Source organism: Falco rusticolus, chromosome 5 (assembly GCF_015220075.1).
Source record: "Falco rusticolus isolate bFalRus1 chromosome 5, bFalRus1.pri, whole genome shotgun sequence".
NCBI classification, from domain to species: Eukaryota; Metazoa; Chordata; class Aves; order Falconiformes; family Falconidae; genus Falco; species Falco rusticolus.
In genome coordinates, this window is record NC_051191.1 from 69,199,931 (window position 1) to 69,221,118 (window position 21,188).

The following is a 21,188-nucleotide window of genomic DNA, read 5'->3' on the forward strand; positions in this document are numbered from 1 at the left end:
ACGCTTTCCTCCAAGACAGGCTCTCAGCAGGGAGCTGGGCACTTCGACAGCTTCCCTGCAGCACGCTCACCCTGTCACTACCAGTTTTCTGATGGGTAGCACTCACCCCCTGACAGCCAGCTCAGAGCTTCCTTTCACAAGTTATCACTCTATCAACTGTTACCAGTTTAATAAAGACATCGAGGCCTCAGTTCTCAGTACTTTCTGGTTGTTTTCTTCCAGTCTTTCTCTCACCTTGACACTTGCGTGTACCTCCAGGGATCATTCGTACGGCATGTGTCTCTCTGATTAATGTTAATACCTCTCAGTGTGAAAACCAAGTACTAAAAAAGAGGTTGTGACTCAGATGTGCAGTAACATTTTAAGTCCTCTGCTGATCACTTAGTGTCAAACCTGCTCTTAAATTTTCCATTGCCAACTGTACAGAACAAGTGCAACATTATCCATTTCCCTAACTCCTTTTCCAGCACTAGACAGAACTAGCTCTGCACTCTCCATTAATCTGCAGTGCTTGCCTCTCCCATCACAGTTCTTTTACCTGAACCCTGATTTAATGCCTCCTTTGTTCCCTGTATTTGCCCAGTTTCTTGATGTGCTGATCTGGCTTAGGGCTTGTTTACTATACCCAACTGCAATATTTTGCATGCTTATACAAAGATGAATAAAGATCAATATCCTCATTGATTTGCCCTAGGTCATCAAGTACATCAGTAAGAACTGCATCCTACTTCATTTGCTTAAATCAGCAGTACAGTTCAAACTATAAAACAGTGCTGCAACAATGCTCTAGTAGGAACTCTGAAATCCACCTGAAAAGCTCCTTTTCTGTCACATTTTACTTGTAAACCTGGACACGATATTCCATTTTTCTCTGCATCTTTAAGGTAATAAAATTTGGTAACAGCCCCTATTACCTGGGGATAAGGATGTTCCAGGCAATGCAGATGTTTTTTGTAATCAAATTCTCTCATGTGGTTGTCCCAAGATTACAGTTAATCAGTGCCTCCTTGTAACACACTTGCAGGGAGCTGCTGGTGCAGGAGGAAACTCCTGTCACAGCAGACATGGTTCACACTAAGAGTGCCTTCAATTCCACTAATAAACTCTGTAAGCCTAAATGCTTCAGTTAGCTTTGGGGGACAGGGTGCAGAGGGGTAGAAAACCACTAGTCTCTAACTTCAGATGTGACATACATAAAGCTCAGACCATTTCTTAAGGATCTGCTTTGAATTACCGCTGCCCACACTAAACACATTCTTGAGGACACTAATTTTTGTATGCAAATATGACTGGTCACTTCTTCCTCTTTCCTGCACAGGACGATATAAGAGGAGATACAAAACTGACAGAAGAAAGCAAATGGTAAATAGCAACTTCAGTAACTTCCACTATGAGATCCAGTCAGACACTTAACTAGTTGGTATTTTGCTTTTCAAAAGTACACAAGATCTGGATTTGTGAAGGTCTCGCTACATGCATGAAGGAAGCAGACCATCAGATCCTGTACAGAGAATCCCTTTTTCTCACAGCCAAGCCTGTTTGTTATTAGTATCAGAAAAGGTCTCAATAACTTTAATACAACTTTTTTTTGTGACTAAAACCTACCTGAAGATAATGTTGTAATATGGCCCATCACTGCCGAACGATGTAGAACAGAGCCATCTGTATCTTCTGTGTTCCAACCTTTAAGCTTATTCTGCCTGTGACTTTATCTACATGCATTACACATTGCTTGTATCAGTTTCCCAAGGGCAACAGTAGCACTGGGACAACAAAAAAGCTACACTTTCAAATGATGACAGACAAATCTAGGCCATTCACTTCTTCAGATACGATCTTCTGAAGTGTTTGAAGTCTTGACAAATATTCATAGTGCACATTACCTACCAAAGACGAGTAACCTCCTCTTGTCTCACCCCTCAATATTTTATTTCCATACACTGCCCTCTATTTCAACATTTATTGTTTCTGTTCCTCGACATAACTGTAGAGAAAGTAAGGACCCAAATAAGTTCAACTGCATTTTCAAAACACTGGAAGACAGCTTATTGATGAGCTGGATGAAGCCATCAGAAAGGACCAAAAGACACAATACAATTAAGCATGCATGTGCAAAGGCTTTTACTTTACTACAGGTGTGTCACAAAACCAGAGTCCAGTGCTTAGGCAGGAAGCTTGATCACTGACAGTTGCAAAGATGAAAGCTGTAACAGTTACCCAAAATCTAGAAAGAGTAGGACTTTAGTTCAGATACACTTACTGCCCAGACATAGAACCAAGCAAAAAGCAAAGCACTAGAACAATAAATACCATAACCACCTATATGGAAAACAAGAACTGATACCTAAACTTAACAGCAAGAAGCAATAGAACAAAAAAAAAAAACCAACAAAACAACCAACAAACCACCAAACACCAACCCCAAAACAACTTAGCTAAAGAATCTTACTTTGTAAGAGGAAATCAAAAGCATTTCTTCCAGAAACAGAATGCATAGGTTTGGATTCAGTATTTTCTTAGCAGTCAACATCCATTTTAGAGAAATGAGGCAGCAAAAGGCTTATCTAGCACTTAGAGTCTACTTTACATGAGGGCATGCACTTCAGCTTGAGAAGAAAGGGCCTCAGATTAAAAACACTGCATAAAGCAGCACTGCTGCAGCTTGGCAAGTATTCTTCATGGCACAATGTAAAATTCCTATCATTCCTGAACCACTGCAATACTTAGAGAAGATTATTTCAAGCTGTAATTCATCAGTTTCTTACTTCCATGAAGCAAGTTTCAGAACTGAGCATCAAGTAAGTCAGGTGTTCTAGCAGAGGCTTGTAGTACGGAAAGTCACCTCAAGAATTTTTCTGTCCTACGCCATAAAATGTGGAGACAATACTAGTCATCACAGCAGAAGCAAAGTAGTAAGCATTAGTAAAACTTAGGTAATTATAGTTGCACTACTGTTATTTAACTTAATAGTTACTCTAACAATAGAGAGAATAGCCGCAACAGAGTGAGCTGTTGTCCTCAGGTTCTGACATTTAATTACTACATTACTACCACACAGCTTGGATCCCCTGCACAGAAGCAACAAACCTGTGACTGGATTTAAGTAGTGCAGTTGTGTTACTCTGGTTGTCTCCTGTGAAAGAAAATGGAGGGAGCAAAACTACTGACCCATTTTTCAGGAAGAATGAAGTTCATCAAGCTCATCCTCGAGTCCTACTCAAAAGGCTTGCCTACAATCCAACATTATTGAAGCAATAGCTTGACAGTACTCCATGCACTTGAATTCTAGCTTCACAGAACAGTTATTACACACAGCCCTCAAGCAGTAAGTCCTTATGCACACAAGCCCACTTTTCAAACGTTGCTGCCAGTCCCCCCGAGAGAAGCTACAAAGAACTCCATACACACACACACGCATTTTTATTTTAATAAATAAAAGTTTTACAGGCTCAGGCTTTTGTTTTTTAATTCACATATACAGAAGAGAAATGCCTGACCCAGTAACATGAACTAATCTACTAACCCTGGGAAGGAATGCATGCCCTCCATAAACTGAAGACCTTAAACAAAAAGAGAGTTCCCATCGGCAGCACAGTAACTTACTTCACAGATTAGACAATTTGAAAGAGATGTGGCCAAAGCAAAGAGAGTGACCCTAAACGGACCACTTGTCTGTACAGAGCCACAACAGTGCAAGGAAAGCCAAGAGCCCAAACGCCTCCATTTTCTAGTGTCACTTCTGAATGAATATGTATGCCTTCACATCCTTTAAGCGATACATTCTAACCACAAGTAGAGAGGCTAAGCACAGCAGGTATGCAAAATTATTCCATTGAAGAACAGATACTGGATGACACAGTAATGTTATATTTCAAGATTTTTAAATTAGCAGATGCTTTTGCATCCCCTTCAGTATGGCAGCGGAACAGATCCCACCTTCTCTCACAGAGGTTTAGTCCAAAAACTTCCTGTTGGCATTAGCACCAAAGAGAGCCACTCTGATTTCTGGCATCATCTGTTGAGAAAGAGTACATCAGTCAGATGCAACAGGCAATGCAATTGCTGTACATTCCTCATTGCAGGCACTGTACAATAGCTAGGCTAGGCTTCAAAATTAGCAAGTCAATTCATTTGAGTTTTCTGAAGCCTTTATCTGATCATTACCTGCTACTCTATAGACTTAAAAGGACTGCCTATACTGCAGCATAACAAAGAGATGCCAGAGCTAGTTTTTTCCACTAGGGTATAACAGGTCTCACCCAAAGTTTCTAATACTCAAGCTGGCTTCAGTAATCCGAGTTAGCCTCAGCTTTTCAATGTCTTGACTGCAGTGCAGTCATAACAAGTCTTTCAGTATCATAATTTCTAGAGTTTTATGCTCATGCTTAATTCAAAAAGGATCATTCTGAGGAAAGCCATGTTTGCTGTAGAATAGCACAAACACTAGGGAATTTGCTTCTTCCCATTCAAAAATAACTTCTCGTCATCCACATTGAAATCTGATCCCACGCTATTGTGACACATTGCAAACACCAGGATTTTGCTACAAGACAAAACTAGTTAATTATATCTTGTCCAAATTGTTGTTAGAGAAACTCACCTGCTGGGCTACAAGGTCCAGCCGACTTTCCAGGGTATTGGAAACCTTAATTTTACCATCACTGTTATAGATTTCAACACCTCCAGCACTAGAAAGTGGGGAAAAAACAAATAATCTGTGGAATCCATCAGACATCTCAAAGTCAGAATGTAGCAGAGATACCATCTCAAATCAGTACAAGTCAGATACTTGTAGGTAAGATTCTTATGCTTTAAAAACCAAACTTTTTTTGATCACATCCTAATAGGAATCAGCACAAAGTGATCCAGTGAAGCAGCAGCGCAAAGCATCTTTGGAGTTATCAAAGACCACAGCTACATACAAGGGTCCTCATTAGCATGATGTAAATGCAAGTGGACGTATGAAATTTGTCACTTCAAAACAGCTTCAGACTCTGTATTTTATTATTAATAGACAGCTTTCAGATTTTGGGATGTGAGGAAGAGTGCTATAACTTCTGGTTTTGGCCCATACATGAAAATTGCTGACTATCAGAATACACGGATTTGTGCCATGTTCTTTGTCACACTATATGGAAACAGAGCTTTGAAGACATAGCAGACATAAACCCCATTATGTGATCATCCTGCAACACCTTATGACTCAATTTACTTCACCTTGAGATAGAAAGCGTGACTGCATCTATATTCTCTCTCTTTAAAAGACCAACAGTGAAGTTTATACATACAGTTATTCTCTACTTCAGTACTGTGAATCAGTCTGGAGCTTACGCTAAACTTTTATTGACATTTTTGATTGAGACAGTGCATGTCTGGAGGAAACTCTGGAGTCTGCGCTTGATTAACACGAAGAAGTGCCAAATTCCACTAGAGCAGCAGCAGACACACTGTGAGGATATTCCATACATAATTTTCTGAGACTGTTCTAGTAAGAGCTGTGGTTTGAAGAGTTTCATTAAGTTAGTGCTCCATACAAAAGACTCCCATTTTCCTTACATTTCCTCTGGCAGGAAGTTGTCTTGGTCAATGTGAACATCCACATCCCTTTTTGTGGCATTTTTGTAGATGGGAATGCTCTTCTGTACAGCAGTCTAGGATACAAGATAAACCTCCAATCAGCACGGATAAATGCTAGTGCACCACTTTTTTTTTATTATTATTATTATTATTAAGCAAATGTATTTCAGTATGGCTTTTGAGCCAAAACCAATTACTATTCTTAATATTGCAGCAATGTTAAAAGTTTTCTAGGTAATATCCAAGCAAGCAAATGATCCTCAAATTGCAAAGTGCACTTGTTCTCTTGCATTGTATCTGCAGCAGAAGCACAGCAAGCAAAGCTTGTTTTCGTGTCACACCGATGGGATCTGAGCAGCAAATATTTGCAGGCAGGTCCCAGCCTTTGTGAGCAGGATACTGTCAAACTGTTCCAGGTGTCTTACCTTAACTATAGGGAGATCCTGCTTCCTGCAACGAACAACTATTCTGGGCTCAAGCAGCTGGTAGAAACCCTGCACAAAATAACCATTACAGTATCAGAAAGTCAACTTTTTAATTGTTTTAGAATTATTTAATGCCCAGGAGAGGAAAGGAGCTGATCAATTTGAAACCCAAAACCTGGCAGTATTAGCCTCTTTTACTTAGTTCTTTGCTCGCAAGTTCACCTCACACAGACGTTCTGAGAGGACAGCACCAGTATCTGGGAAAGAGCCTAGAACTATGGATTACGTGTTTCTTTGTTAGCTTCAAGTTTGGAACTCAGGTGCAACTAAATGTATGTATCATAGGATTGAGGTGCCCAGACAATGTACATGTATACATAAGGAACATTGCTATCTAAGTAGAATGAGCATGCAGCCAAGCTGTATTCTCCTATGCAGCTCTTGGAGAAGACATGCAGTAGTTTCAGATGCCTTTTCTAATAATTCCCACCTTGCAGTTCCTGTAGTAACACATGAGAATAGAATAGGTTTAATTCCAGTTGAAAGGGACCTAAGCAATCATCTAGTTCAACTGTGCGTACTGACGAGTATAGGTCCCTCACTGGATCAAATACAATGAGCCAAGACAGACGTGGCCAGCTTGCAAGAGGGAGACAGGTTTGTGTGATGTACAGCAATACCAGACCTAAGTAACAAACAAGCAACGCCGAATCGGAAGCACAAGCTGGTAGCAAACACCATTAAGAAAATCCTGCCATCAGACTGCGGACAGGAGAGCTGGTGGCTGGCTGCTGTGAATTTCCAGTAACAGGGCCAATCCACATCAGAAGGTGGCACTAGTGGTCACACCACTGACCCCGGCCAATGCCGACTGGATTTTAGCACTTGATTTCTGGGGCTTGAGGACCGTATATTCTGGGTAAGCAAAGCTTTGATTTCTGCTTTGTCTGTCCGTCACAGACTCATGCCATACTACAGCAAATTTGTCAAAGCCAAGACTTACAAGTCTCAAATGCCGAAAAGATTTTAAAAGCAGGTAACTACTGACTTCTAGGTTTGGAGAAACAGCTTTTGACAAAGGTGCCTTAGATCCAATTAATTACTATGGAAGCTTAAAGTGTGCATCCTAAATGCGCATTACAATGTATGTGTGTGCATCTGCAATTATTCTTACAAGGGAACTGCTGCTTGGTATGTCAGGTTTTACACCTCAAAACAAGATGCAATCTTATCTGTTCAGAATCCAAGACTGACAGGTATAGTAGAAGTGATGTTTGAAATTCAGAGGTCACCCATCAACATTTCATCTAGACTCCAATAGAATTCTAACTTCTACTGGATTATATTTGAAGAAAGATACCTAAGAGGATAGGGATGTGGACCTCTACTTTTTAAAATTTAAATATTTACCTGTAGAACTAGTCCGTCCAGCAGTGTCTGGTACCTGGCAGTATCCTTCACCACCTTGGCAAGTCTCTGCTTGGCCTCATTCAGTAAATCCTACATTCAGAAGAAATCAGATCAGCAGAGCCCATCTGTTTGGCATTTGGTTTCATGCCTACCAACTTTCTGTACTCCTATTATAGCTATCACACCCTGCCAACACGTAAACGTACACTCCAGCTGGTGTTCATCCAAGCTAGACCTTCATCTCTGTGCATGGCACAATATCCTTTCCAAACAGTTCCCTTCTCCCTGCCCTGATCTGAACCCTTATAACCTGACAACAATTCCTTTTTCATGAAAAAGGGAGACCTCCACAGTAAAAGGACAGTAGTTATAATATTAATTCAGACAGACAAACTAAATATGTTGTAAGTCATTGCCTAATGAAAACTAATCAAGTTGCCCAAATAACAATTTTTCAGCTTTGTGGCCGAGCAAAGAAATACTTTTACCTTTTTATCAAACAATAGTCAGGTTAGGTATTTTTTATTTGTAAGTAAATGCAAGTCAAAATTTAAAAGTGAGAGCTCATTTTTAATTTAAAGTAGCTGGTTTTGATTATCTTCATTCAGCAAATTAGTATCTGATGGGATTGAATTTTTAAGAAATTCAAGTCAACTCAAACATAGCTCCAACTACTTAAAATAAAGAAACTGCATGATTTGGTGTAAGCCTTTCTTTACCGTCCTGCCTCACAGCATTTAAAAAAAGAGTGCATGTTAACACTATCAGTCCTAGGATGCAAGACTATCACAATTTAATGCCACGGTCAAATCTAGTTAAACTGTTTACCCTAGTGTATCATAGCATTTCTGGAACTGCTCATCTCTCTTGTTCAGGAAAGAGGCCAAAGATCTGATACGGGAAGAAAGAGCTAGCAGCATGTGATTTAAAATGTTTTAAAATGAGGAAGAGTGTTATGTATTACTCAGAAGCATGAGGCTGAGTCAGCTGATAAATGAGAAAGATTATCCAGCAGAGACTGCCACAATAGTTAGCTCTTTAGCCACCCACCTTCCTCCTCTCTGTGAATATAATCTAAAATTTGAAACTAGGTTTAAAGAATCAATAAACTGGTTATTTTCTTCTGCTAACTCCCCTTTTTCCCCGGTAGCATCAACTTGAACATTATCCAGTTTTTCTTTTTTGACTCCTACAGGTCTCACAGCTTTTCCAATAGCTCAACAGCACCATCTAGCAGAACATGGAACACTCAAACTGTTCCTGAGACAGGGTAAGAGGTAACAGGAAACCTGCAAGCTATATAATCAGCAGAACGAGAATACACTACACATGGTGTGAGATAAACATAGTGAGCCTGAACTAGGACTAAACGTAGCCTGCTCTGATAAATGATCACACAGACTATATGTCAACACACAGACTGGTCACCTACTAGAACAAGAAACAAAACTTTTCATATACTAGGGGCCACTAAAGGAGACAGAAAAGCCTGGTTAATGGCCTTATAAGCCTACTTGCTTAAGCCATGACAGCTTGAATGCACAAATGTTGCTTCAGGCAAACAGCACTCCACAGTTCTACCAACCATGCAAGACAAGAGTTCCTGCTCTTTAAAGAAATAAGCTATTGTCCAAATGATAGATACAACCCTGCCTGCAATGTTCCTGGCAGAGAGAACTGTATTTCCCTAAAAGAGTAGGTAATATAAACTGTGAAAACAAGCTGAAGCAGATTAGTGAAGCTGGACTAAATCCTTAATGACTTCCCAAAGCAACTGGGAAAGTCATTTTGGTATGTTGAAGCAAACATCACTAAATCACAAATCATTACTTTTCTTTAGAGAATGGTTAAGAACACTTCCTAACAGATGGTAGAAATAGAACCTCTGTGTCTTTACTACAGAGATACTCACTGCAATAAGGTCATCCCTTGCCTTAAGGACCTTCAGTCTTGCTTGATTCATCAGGTTGGACATCTGACTGCAAGTTGAACAACAAGAGTTGAAGCAATCCATCAGACTTTGACAGAAGAACTGCAATGTTTGACTGTATACTTTACATTTAAGGATAATACTACAACATTTAATAACAAAGCCTGTTCACCCACTGGCATGTTTCGGAACTTGCATAAATGACTACAATGCAGACTACGCCCTCCAGTAAAGACCCACCAAAACTAAACACGATATGATCATTTGTCCCAGTCTAACAGACCAGGGTAGAGTTCTAGACATTAACTACATAAAGAAGTATGAGATTCTTTCACCACACTTACTAACAGTTACACTACCATAGCTCACCTTTGATAATTTCTCCTCAGGAAAAACTAGAAACTCATAATTAGGACTAAACAGATTGGCTACGTTTACCTATTTGCCAGGGAAGAGCAGTTTTGTATAAAATTAGCTCAGGCTCTGAAGTCAGCCATATAACCCAAGCAACTTACATTTTCTTTTGCTGTTCGATTTGTTTCTCCTTCTTTTCATAATACTCCATGATTTTCAGCCTCTGTGTCTGAACAAGACGACCCTTCTCAATGTTGAATTCTTCTTCTGCCTACAGTAAAAATTAAATAACTGAAGTGGAAATTGATTCCACGGGCTGAAAAAAACAGAATCAAAATGAAACAGCCACACTTTCAGAGCACATTCATAGACTAGGATGATACAATTTATGGCTTCGTATTAGCAAAACATGTCAACCAGCACTCAAGTCAAAGGCAGTAGAAGACATGTTCTGCTTAAATAGAACCTTGCTAACTGAGATACAGCTTATTTTATCAATTAACTGATGCTTATTTCCTTGCAATATTTATTCCTCAGACACGAAATTACTATTATATACTGTTAAGCAAAACTCATTTTATCTGAGCTTCAGGTCTGATTTGTTATTGTAGAATCAGTCTCTTTTCTGGCTACAAGAGATTCCACCTAAAACAAGCTACCCAGCCCTCAGTGTTCACAAACTTAATTACTTTAAGCAATTCTCACACAAGGAAAGGGGCAGTATAGCTATTACTTTCTTATAAAACCTAGCCAGACAGCATGTGAAAACACAAGGCAAATTTTCCTATTTATACCTGAGAATCCAATCTCAACTTCTGACTCATGTTTGCAGATAATCAGCAATACCTGCTTTTGTACTGATGAAGTATTTGTGTACATTTAAATGTTTAGGGGAGATTAAATATTATTACCAATACATATGCCGAGTCCAATACCAACAAGATATTTCATTATTGCTATAATGCAGATTGTTAAGGTTGTAAGGCACTATTAATCCTTCTTTAGTAAACATCTATATTCTATAACCGGATTAATATTAAACTCAGCCTCTTGTGGCTTAACTGAACAATTCTCTAAGTAATTCAACTCATGCCTTTAATATGGATTTATGTTTTAGTTCCCCAGGATACCTACTAAATCACATCACAGAATTAAGTCTGCATATGGCTACACAGGTTTAGGTACAGTTATGAACCTGCTTAACAAACAAACTTTCACCAACGTAATTCAATCTGTTTAACTTTCATCTTTTGTCATTTTAGTACATGCATGTATGCTTGTGCAAGATTACAAGCATTAATGCTTTTATTTACTACTAACGTTTCTGCCTGACATGCTATGGAAGTCAAGCAAAAATTAAAATTAAGCCTTCCAGTAATAGCTTGTTATGACAAACCTTAGCAGAATTCATAATTATGCAGAGAACTCCCTTAATCCTTAGTGATGTCAAGTTATATATAGAAGTTGTAGGAAAGTGTTTCACTTAATCCAGTCTATTCACATTACCACTCAGCTCTCCCGATTTCTTAAAAAAATGAAAAAGTGAACTTGCATATGAATAAATTTATATTTACGAGCCACTAAGAAAATTTTGATCAAAAAATAGCTCCAACTTGCCTTCATTTGTCAAAAGCTAACAAATATCAACTTTATTTGGTAGCATAAGCATAATTTTTTGCTATGTAATAACTAAACGTGAAGTAAGCTGTAGCTTACAAAAGTGTTCTAGGACTGCTCTGACTGCAACTACCAAAACAGGATGTCAGACGCAGTTTTCCTTTTGCACTTACTGACATTGCACTTCCATTTTTACCTTTGCATCTATTTCTTCAGCCTTTTCATTGGCTTCCTGCTCAATGAAAGCCATCATATGCTTGATCTGTAACAAGAGGGAGAAAATATTTTCTGTTAGAAAGGACTTTGATGAGAGGAAGTACATATATATTCCTCATTTGTACAGTACGGCCTTCCACATCCATTTACTAATTAATGTAATGTTGTTTTTCAAGGAAATTAAATTGAGCACACAGGTCAAAGAGTCAGTTCATCTTAACAGAGATTACAAGAATTTTTTTTCCCCAAATAATTCTATATTATTCTGTTTCACTGTCGTTAGAAGAATGCACTTTAGATATGCAACTGTACAAAAAAACCCCACCTAACCCAAAAGTAAATTTATATAAACGTAAGGCTGGGTATTTTCATTCTTCACTAGTGAGAACAACTTCTCTTCCCCCTGGGATTAGTGAAAAAAGAATAAAAATCCTCACACAGTAAAATTAAAGTACTCTGTCTGTTATGACATTTACATGAAACACAGAAGACTAACATAGAATCCCTGCTCTACATCAGGCATAGATGGCATTTGAATGAGCCTGCACCTTCCACACTAGATGACCAGTGAAGCAAAGTGAAGGGCTACTGACCACTCCGGTCAGATCTGTACAACCAGAAGCTCCTTTACACACCCGAGAAATCTTTCTTGAAAAAATGTAATACATTCTGTAAAGACTTACAAGGTTTTTAAAAAATGCTGCTATACGGTTCAACTCAAAATGATTTTATAAAGCAGCTGCATGTTAGTTTGGAGGAGCTGGCGAAGGAGACAGCAGCAGTAGTTGATCAAGACCACACCAAGTATATCACATACTGCTTTAGAGCTTGGTATGCACTAATACATTCTACTTGAAGAACCTTTCTGAAACCACCTCAAAACACTATAAAGCACAGGCCCAACAGCTTAAAGACAAGGAAAGCAATTATACTCAGCTCTGCTTATTTATCACATGCCTTTCTGTGACCAGGCCTATGTTTAGGTTCACATTTCAGGCAGACTGTAAAGACTCATGTCCAACCAAACTGCAGCTTTGAACAGGTAACAGCTATTTCCAAGGGCAGATGGAGTGCACCATACTTGAGCAGACTATAAAAACCTACTGACTTTTTGCTTGCACTTAGTGATGACATACATTTTGTAGACAAGCTAGTCTGCATAAAGTTGCACAAAAGATTGTATTTAAATAATGTCATATTAAAATGAAGTATTTTATAGACATAAGAAAGTGGCAATGTGAAAACTGAGCCAATGTGCAGAACAGTACTATTCCCATATAGATGAAAAACCAGAAGTGAACAGACAAGTAGAAGATTTTAAGCATACGCAGTCAGAGAAGCAAACAACAAGAGCTACATCGATATGATATCGAATCAGCAATTTTTCTTTCAATTCCAGTTTGCAACACTTCTAAGTGCATGTCTACTTACAGGGTCAGTTTCCTACCCTGCTCGCCTGATTAGATGACTGGTTAAACCAAGCTTTAGATCTACCTGCATCTCAGAAAGGACAAGAAAAGCATATAGAAAAAGTAAATTATTTTGCTGAATAGCCTACTGTTGAAGGAGACTAAGAACATTTGTGTAGCAGTAGTAACCCTTGCATTACTGAGTCACTTCCTCCAGTTTGGTTTGGTTTCTTCATTTTCAAAAAGTACTTTAAACAGTTCTGGGTGTTCAAGAAACATCCTCTGAACAACAAAGAGGAATAAGATGGAAGCAAGCTAACATGGCATCCACTTCCCCATGTCTGATAAGATTGAACATAATTTTTTCCTTCAAAATCTGTTGTACTAAAATCCCTTTTTGCTTTTCATGGAAATGAAAAGACATCATAAGTAAAACTTTCACATCTATAAACAGGATTAGTATTAAAAACATTGATTAATTTTAAAGGAAGTTAATAACTTTAGTAAAGCAGTATTTCCAACAGAAAGGAAGAGAGGGTTTTCCCCATCAGTAGCAGTGTGATTATCTGTTCCATGGAAGTTCTAGATGTTAGACTGGCTCGATGGAACAATCTATTAAACACCTTTAACAGAATCAAGAAAGCAAGTCTATCAATGGCAAGAACTCTTAACGAGAGATTAATTTTAAAGTGAAAATTATTGAAAGTGCCATGGCAAGTAGTTAAGGGTTCAGAGGACCAGCTGGACAGTTGATACTGGATTTATACATATGCAGAACTGTCATGCCATTGGCAGCATTCTCTTTTCCAGTTAACAGGATCACCCTAGGCTCAAACGTGTAAAACAATGACAGGAAAGTTGCAGATGTGAAATGATATTGGCATTACGTGTTTGCTATACCAACAGATCCTGAACTATAACCTTTGAAGTTCAGGTCTGTGGTGGCTGAGCAAGACCACCCCAATGTCAGCTTTCTTTTTATTATCGGAAGAGGCAGAAAAAAAACCCCAAGCTTTGCAGATAAAAGGCAACAGAATGTAATTACAATTCCCCTTTTGGAGAAAGGCAACCTACTTATTTTACTTTCAATGTGATGCTTCCTTGCCAAGAGACTATGTTTACTGAATGAGAAAGTGAGACTCGAAGCACTTGCATGCAAAGGGCAAAGGGAACTTGGCTGATCTGCTCATCACCTGTAGGAAACTCCACAGACCAGTGCTAACTGGATCTGTGCTGTCTTTAACATGGCACACGATTTTCAGCCCAACTCAAAACAGCTTTCTTAGGCAAGGGCAGTGTTTACTGTCAATAAGGACAAAGTGTCCCGCCTCACCAAGTGTCCACAGACTTCAGGGTTGTAAATTTCCATTGCACGAGAAACCCAGGTTGTGCTACTCTGCTTTGGTCACAGAATTGAAAAATGTATTCAAGGATGCTATACAGCCCACCCAAATGCTAAGTTACAGTCAATGAGATGGAGTATAGTTGTAAGAAAAAACAGAGTAGAAAGTCCTTAGACAGCAACATCTAAAAAGACAGAACTTAGCCAAGGCAACGTATTTATCTGCCTTAAAGTGCAATTAAACACTGCTGACAGCATAAAGGCAACTCGTGATCCCTTTCATTCAAATCTGGATTCATACATCATCAAAATGCCTCAACGAAGTTCCCCAATGGGTGGCTGACCAGTCCCTCCAGGGAAAAAAATAATTTTTTTCAGGGACTTCTCTTTCTTACTAAGATCCCAGGCAAGATCCTTCCCCTTTCACCCCTGCTCTCACACGAGAGCGCCACTGTGGAGCAGCAGACCCTGTTCGCAACCCAGCCGCAGCTGACAGCGGCCGCTTCTGCTGATGCGGGGCTCGGGGCGGCCACTGCCCCTCCCTCTCCGACTGGCCTTTCACCAGGCAACAGCCCTGCAGCTCGGGCTCACCTGAGCCCCACACCTAGCACGGCTTCAGGGCAAGGACGCTGCCTAGTGCCGCCCCCTCCGCCCTGCCCTCGGTGCCTCCCTTCCCCAGGCTGGCTCCGTCCTGTCAGCTCCCCGCCGGCCGCGCCGGGCCCAGCGCAGTGCGGGGAGGCAGACCCAGCAGCGGCCCTAGCCGCTGCGCTGCCCGCTCCGGGGCCGCAGGCCCGCGTTCGGGCTGGGGCCCGCGGCCCTACCTGCTTCTGGACGTCGGCATCGCTGAGCGCCATGGCGGTGGCGTTGGCGGCGTTGGGACGGGACGGGACGGAAGGTAAGGCAGCCGGGGCCGTCGGCGACAGCGAGCGGAATCAAATCCGGTTCGGGTCACAGCCGGCTGTGTCACGGCCCCGCCCCGCTGCTCCTCCGGGCCAATAGAAACCCGGGCTCCGGCCGGCGTCACCGGGGTGGGTCTGTGCGCGCGGCAGGCTGCCATCTTGTGGCTGGGCCTGGCCGTGTCTCCAGCGCTCGTCGTGACGGACGGGCGGCGGGAGGCCGGGTGCGGCGGGCCGGCGTGCGGGGCGCCCTCGGCGCCTACCCCCGGTGGCAGAGGCGGCAGCCGGTTCTCCCGGCGCCGCGCAGGTGGCAAGCCGTGACGGGTACCGGTTTGGACGGTCAGGGCTTAGCCTGAGGGAGCAGAGGTGCTGCCGGCAGGGGCTTTCCCTCATGTGTATTGGTGGGAATGCTGTGTTCGGTTTCAAAACGAGCTGAGCTACTGCCAAGAAACGCCGTAATGCGTTTAACTGGTAGCAGAGGAAAAATAAACACTGAGAAACTTGCTTGTAAGGCCCTAAAGCAGGCTGGTTTTGGCAGTGCTTTGGCCTCCCCATCACGGGGAGCTTCGATATTAAGGTCAGTGTTAGCCATCGATTATATAAAATTGTGAAATGCTATTTATAAAATCTCACGGTTCTTCCCAGTTTGGACTGGCAGAGAGAGATGAAACCCATCTTTTTAACCCGCGCCGGAGATGCGGGATGGCGTGAAGGAGTGCAGGGAGAAGCAGGAGGTGGCAGGGAAGAGCCGGCTGGAGCGGGGGGCAGGGCGGCCGGGGTGGCCGCGGGAGGCCTCAGGCCGCGGGCTCAGGGCAAGGCTTGTAGCAGCCGCCTTGCGCTGGTCGTGCTTTTATGATGAACAGCCGAGGTACCAGCATTTCGTTGCAGGAATACGTGGTGGGGCTCCAGAGCATGTTTATTATTATCGATTACCTTCTGCGATGCACTGATTCTTTGGGAGTTCTCATACTGCCTCCATTCGTGACGGTAAAATTTGAAGCAATCCTCATAACCTCTAATGCTATTTTATTCCTGTTGGCGGGAAGATTCCGTTTCCATTCTGTAGGTACGTTTACTGGAAAAAACAGAACTGTTCCTTGCAAATCAAGTGTCGGATGTGTTATTTGTCATATCCATGCTCCTCAGCTTCTCTTTTGTCAATTTTTACTGGGCCTTTTTTTTTTCTACATGAAAAAGCTTTTTACAAAAACATGTAGCTTTATTTCTTTTTTCACATTGTGATTATGTTACAATGCAGGGAATCAACTTGTATTTTGGGGTTTGAGAACACTTTACTATTACTTTGGGTGCGATCTAAATAACATTAAAGCAACTGGAAGTATATTCGTTCTTTCCTATGCCCCCCCAGCCCTACGGGAGGTTGCTGCGGGGGGCGCTGGCCCAGCTCGCTCACACCGGCGATCATGCGAACCGGACGAGGGCCGCGGAAATCAGCCGCCGCCCGTTCTCTTCCTCAAAACCTGCGAGGAAAACGCGAAGGGGTTAACACGAACCCTGCGGCCGCCGCCGCCTTTTGTGTGTGTGCCCCGGAGCGCGGGAAACCCGGCCAGGCCAGGCCCGCCCCGGGAGAGGAGCTGCCCGCGTCGAGGCCCAGCGGCGGGAAGCACCGGACCGCCGCCTCACGGCCGCTGCCCAGACGGACAGGACCGGCCCCGCCCCCTCCCGCCCCGCCGGCCAGTCACGCGGCGGTAGAGGCGTCCTGCCGGGCCCCGCCCCTCGGCGCGGGCCGTGACGCGCGGCACAAACCGCCGTGACGTGCGGCCCCCGCCACCGTCCCCTCCTCCCCGCCCCTCCATCATGGCGGCGGCGGCGGCGGCAAATTAGGGCAGAGCTCGCACCGCCGTGCGCGCGCGCGCGCCCACCACCCCCGGCGGACCGACCCGGAGCAGCGCCGCTCCTCGCCCGGCCCGCCCGCCCCCTCCGCTCCCTCCTCCTCCCCGCCCCCTCCGCGCCCCGCGGCGCTCGCAGGTGAGGAAAGGGGTGGGAGCGGGCGGGCGATCGAGTTATTTATTTATTTGTTTGTTTACCCCCCCCCCCCCCCCGCCGGCGCCGGCCGGGAGCTGGGGGGGCGGGCGGGCGGGCAGGAGGACAGCGCGGCGGTTGGGCAGCTCGGCGCCTCCTCCTCCTCCCCACCCCCCCCCGCCGCGCTGACCGGGAGGGGAGGGGAGCTGGGGCCGCCGGCGGCTCCCCGCGGGGTCGGTAGCCGGAGAACTTCCCCGCGGGGGCGGGGCGCGGCCGGGCCACGCCCCTCGGCGCCCGTTGCCCCCTCCCGCCCCCGCTGTGCCTGCGGCTGAAGGACGCGTCCCCCGGTCCCGGCGCGTCCCCGGCCGGCGGGCTGTGGGGCGGGCGCCGCCCTAGAGCGGGCCCCGCCGTGTGGGAGAAGGGGCTGCGCCCCCGGCGGGACCTGAAGGGCGGCTAGGAGAGCCGGCGGCTCCCCCGCCGCAGGGGCCGCGGCCTGCCCGCCCGCACCTGCCCCGGTGCGCGTAGGCTGTGGCTCCCGCGCGGACCCCGCCGGCTGACTCATCCCGGCTTTTTGCTCCCTGCTGTTCCTGCCCGGATATAAATATCTCATTCATCGTCGTAGTAACTGAGTATAAGCTACGCTCTTGCAGGCTGCTCGTCTGCCCCGGCTCTGCGTTTGTCTGGCGCTGTGGAAACTTTGAGCGAGTGCCGGCTTCTGCCTCACCTGCCCGGCCTCCCTCGCCTTCGCTTTCCAAACCACGTAGCGCCTGGCAAATAAAAAAACGAAGTGAAATTACAGCTTGGTAATGAAAGCTGGGTTTGTCATGATTTAGTGTTGTAAGATGGTTTAAAGCTGAAAGGGACTGAGAACCTTTATGGTAGGTAACTGGTATGGGTTTTATTTTTCTTCCGAGAAGAAAAATAGAACCGTTTGCCTAGAATTCTCACTCACATTTCTCTCTAAGGTCAACTAAAACCTGTGCCCAGATAAACAACTGCCATACTTTCCAGTATTTATATCCATTAAGTGCCACCAGAGGATCAGTAATGGATGCAATATTCATTAATTTCCAGTAAAAATTGACATGTCTGAACTTGGTAGTTCTTAGTTTATTAAAAACAATCTCTTCGTCATACTGTCGTATATTGTTGGGAAAGTACTCTGAAGGATTTATCTTCCAACTTGATCTCAATTGAGTGCTTTGGAAAGTCCTACCTGTTACATGAAGTGTTTTCAGAGACAAACTGCTGCAAGGCTAAACTAGTCTGCACATGCAGGTCTCATCCAAAATCCCTACACAAGCCACCTGGTAAAGTGCAGAGCACTTGGATATTTTCCATCTTGTTGATATGGGGTGTGGTTTTATAGACCTGCAACTCCTTGACGTATGGTATCGGGAGGATGACCCAAACCTGTGAATGTATCAGTGGAACGCCACCCTAAGAGCGGCTTTGACTCTGGTGCTATGGTTTTGTTGCCTTGCTACATCTCTTTGTCCCTGCTTGGGTGAACACTTGCTAACTGGGACTACCCGTGCTTTGATACGGTTCTCCAGCAGCAGGAAGTGTTCTGCTACAGCGGCTGTCTAGGATGTTTAAGTTTGTAGTGGGTAAGTGAGGCTTGGTAACCCCAGGCTGTAGGTGGGAACTGCATCCAGCCCTATATTGACTCCATTTTCAAGTGGAATTTAGCTGCGGTCACGGTGGTGGTATTATTTGTAAAAAGAAGGCAAACTGTGACTGCGCTGTTGTTTCTGAACCTGTGTTTTTAGTGTGTTAGAAAACGGTAGTGATATTGATCACCTACTGTTTTGTTATAAACATACAGCAAAATACTTTGTAAGGCTGCAGCTTTAAATGCAAAAAGCAAGTCTCAGACCTGCAACACTCGAATAGATGTGCAGTAGATTTTAGTGTCAGCTGGTGAACTGTTCTTATGGGCAGCATCATAATGCTGTTGCATTTTGGCTTTTGACCAACGCACAATAAAAGCAGCTTGATGCATGGTAGGATTTTGCAAGTAAGGACTAAAACAGCAGATCCTCATCGCTGGGGGATTGCATTCACAGTATTCATTGGTAGACTTGCATTGCCCATTGTCTAATGTATTACTCTTCTGTGGATTAGGATGTGACAGATTGCATGAGGAAATGTCAGTCTGACTGGAACTCCTGTTCTCAGGTCAGTTGAGCAGCTCAGCCCACATGAAACAAGCGACAGCAGGGTCGGAGGAGTAACAAGCTGAGTAAAGCTTCAACAAGGCATAGCCTTTTATTCCTCCAAGGGTGCAGGAATTGAGAAAGGTGAAAATTTTTGTAGGGAGTAATTGGTAATAATTCTGATCTCTTTAGCTTTTGAAGAGGCAATATTCTTGCAGTAAACCTGTTATACTAGAAGTAGTAACTCTCTTGCCCTTGCTTTGAGGCTTATGTAGTCTGTAAAAAAGCCTTATTTCCTCTGCTCCATTACATCTCCCATACAAGCCTTTGTCTTATTCTCTTAAACAGTTTCTGGACTCTGCCATTTTGCTCCTGTAGCGGAACATTCTCCTTCCTCTAATCTGGTCTCTCAAGCTGCATGTCCTTTTTTAATCCCACTCATTCCTGAAAAATGGCCTTTTCTGAGGTATTTACAGTATCTGAGTCAATGTTTCTCTTTCTCTTTTTGTAAACAAAACCAGTCATTCACACTTCAAAATGAGTAATTAAGTGGCTGTGCTGCGGGCTTCTCTCAAAGGAAGACCAGTGATTCTGAAGCGCATTTCTAGTCTGACATTCTTTTATATGAAGCTGAAGATACTTCTTCCGTTCAAGTTCTTACATCTCCCTTCTCATTTCAGTATAAAACTGCCTCTTAGACTGTATCAACCAAAGTGATTACTTTTTTTTTTGTCCAAAGCATTTTTTCTTCATTCTTTTCCCAGGGAAATATTAACCACTATTTAAATAAGCTGTGGTCTGATTCTCTTCTGTCCTGTCCCCCCTCCCCCCTTTTTTTTGTCCTCTCCTTCCTCCAGAGGTGCTGAGCTAAGGATGCTGAAATTTTCGTGAATTAGGCCTCACTGTTGCACATGGATAACTGTGCTCGTATGGAGTCTCATGCTTGTTTAGATAAGCTGGTTTTTTCTTTAATTTTCTGTGTTGATTTGAAATTACATTTTGAAGAATAATCTTTGTTATATATTCAGATCTGAATGTTGTTTCTTCTTTGATCCACACTGTAGTGTCTGGATGTCTCTGGACCATCAGTCAGACTGATTCTTTCTGGACAGATCAGTTCAGGTTGTCTGGAAGGGCTCCCATTCATTGTGTAGGCATTGCGAGAAGCGTGTTGATTTCAGGACTCTGGATCTCTACTGAACAAACCAGAACTGAAACATGCTGGGGAGCTTTTGCTTTTTGGTGAATAGCATCTTTCACACCTGGTGATGTGAACATGTGATGTGGTGATGGGATATGGGGATCTAGTCTGAAAGGCAGAGCTATTGTTAAAGGAAGTCTTCTGAGTTATTTTTTTTCCAAATCTCCCTGCTTTATGAAAGTCTCGGTTTATAGAAGCAGCTGCAAGGTAACAGTGTATTGTGCAAAAGCTGTGCTTATCTGCTATAATTTCTTACATTTCTGAAGCATGATACATTGCCTGTAGAGCACTCTGGGATGGAAGAGACAACATAAATGTAGGATTACTACTCCAAGGGAAAAAGGATGAATGTTGACTCTAAAGTTTCAACATTGGTTCCTTCCTATATAAATCACTACTTTGGTTCAAGCCATAGCAAAGACTCAACCAAATCTTTCTGGTAAAGGATTTCAGGCGTTTTGAAATACATAGCAAAGGACACGGCTTCCAGAGTATAGTCTTCAGGAAAGAGTCCTCTTCTGTTTTCAATACTGAATGAGTTTCACAAACTAGAGCTGCTAAAGACTAAAGAAGGAACATTTAGCCAATTTTACACCAACTCTTTCCCTTTTGCAGCTTTTAGTTTGCTGGATAAATTTTTCTTTGCCAAGCTACCTACTCGCACAGTAA

At 43.3% G+C, this 21,188-nt stretch overlaps 2 protein-coding genes across 5 annotated transcripts in view; one reads left to right on the top strand and one right to left on the bottom strand.

Annotated features, from left to right (window-relative positions):
* Positions 1 to 1,950: 1,950 nt before the first annotated feature.
* ATP6V1E1 (ATPase H+ transporting V1 subunit E1) lies at positions 1,951 to 15,246 on the bottom strand. The gene is made up of 9 exons (XM_037390519.1): positions 15,102 to 15,246; positions 11,510 to 11,575; positions 9,858 to 9,967; positions 9,325 to 9,391; positions 7,413 to 7,502; positions 6,003 to 6,071; positions 5,557 to 5,651; positions 4,601 to 4,688; positions 1,951 to 4,015 (listed from the first exon to the last, which is right to left on the bottom strand). The coding sequence occupies exons 1-9, from the start codon at positions 15,132 to 15,134 to the stop codon at positions 3,953 to 3,955; spliced, it is 681 nt and encodes a 226-aa protein (XP_037246416.1). The 5' UTR covers positions 15,135 to 15,246; the 3' UTR covers positions 1,951 to 3,952.
* Positions 15,247 to 16,981: 1,735 nt separating this feature from the next.
* The window catches only part of BCL2L13 (BCL2 like 13), a 44,651-nt gene continuing 40,444 nt past the window's right edge, over positions 16,982 to 21,188 (top strand). Inside the window, exon 1 of one of the 4 annotated variants that reach the window (XM_037390542.1) lies at positions 16,982 to 17,165. Coding sequence is in view for 1 of the 4 variants with exons in the window: in XM_037390543.1 (XP_037246440.1) it covers positions 18,035 to 18,037 (3 nt within the window). In the remaining 3 variants the exon portion in view is untranslated. Of the gene's footprint in view, positions 17,166 to 18,015; positions 18,038 to 21,188 lie in introns of those variants that run through there. The other 3 variants (XM_037390543.1, XR_005104670.1, XR_005104669.1) reach the window with 3 other exon arrangements.

Coding starts and splice junctions, on each gene's coding strand:
- ATP6V1E1 (XM_037390519.1), bottom strand. CDS start 15,134: ATGGCGCTCAGCGATGCCGACGTCCAGAAGCAG. Junction 7,503..9,324: donor CAAGGGATGACCTTATTGCA/GTGAGTATCTCT, acceptor TTCTGAATGTAG/GATTTACTGAATGAGGCCAA. Junction 4,016..4,600: donor TGGACCTTGTAGCCCAGCAG/GTGAGTTTCTCT, acceptor CTTTCTCAACAG/ATGATGCCAGAAATCAGAGT.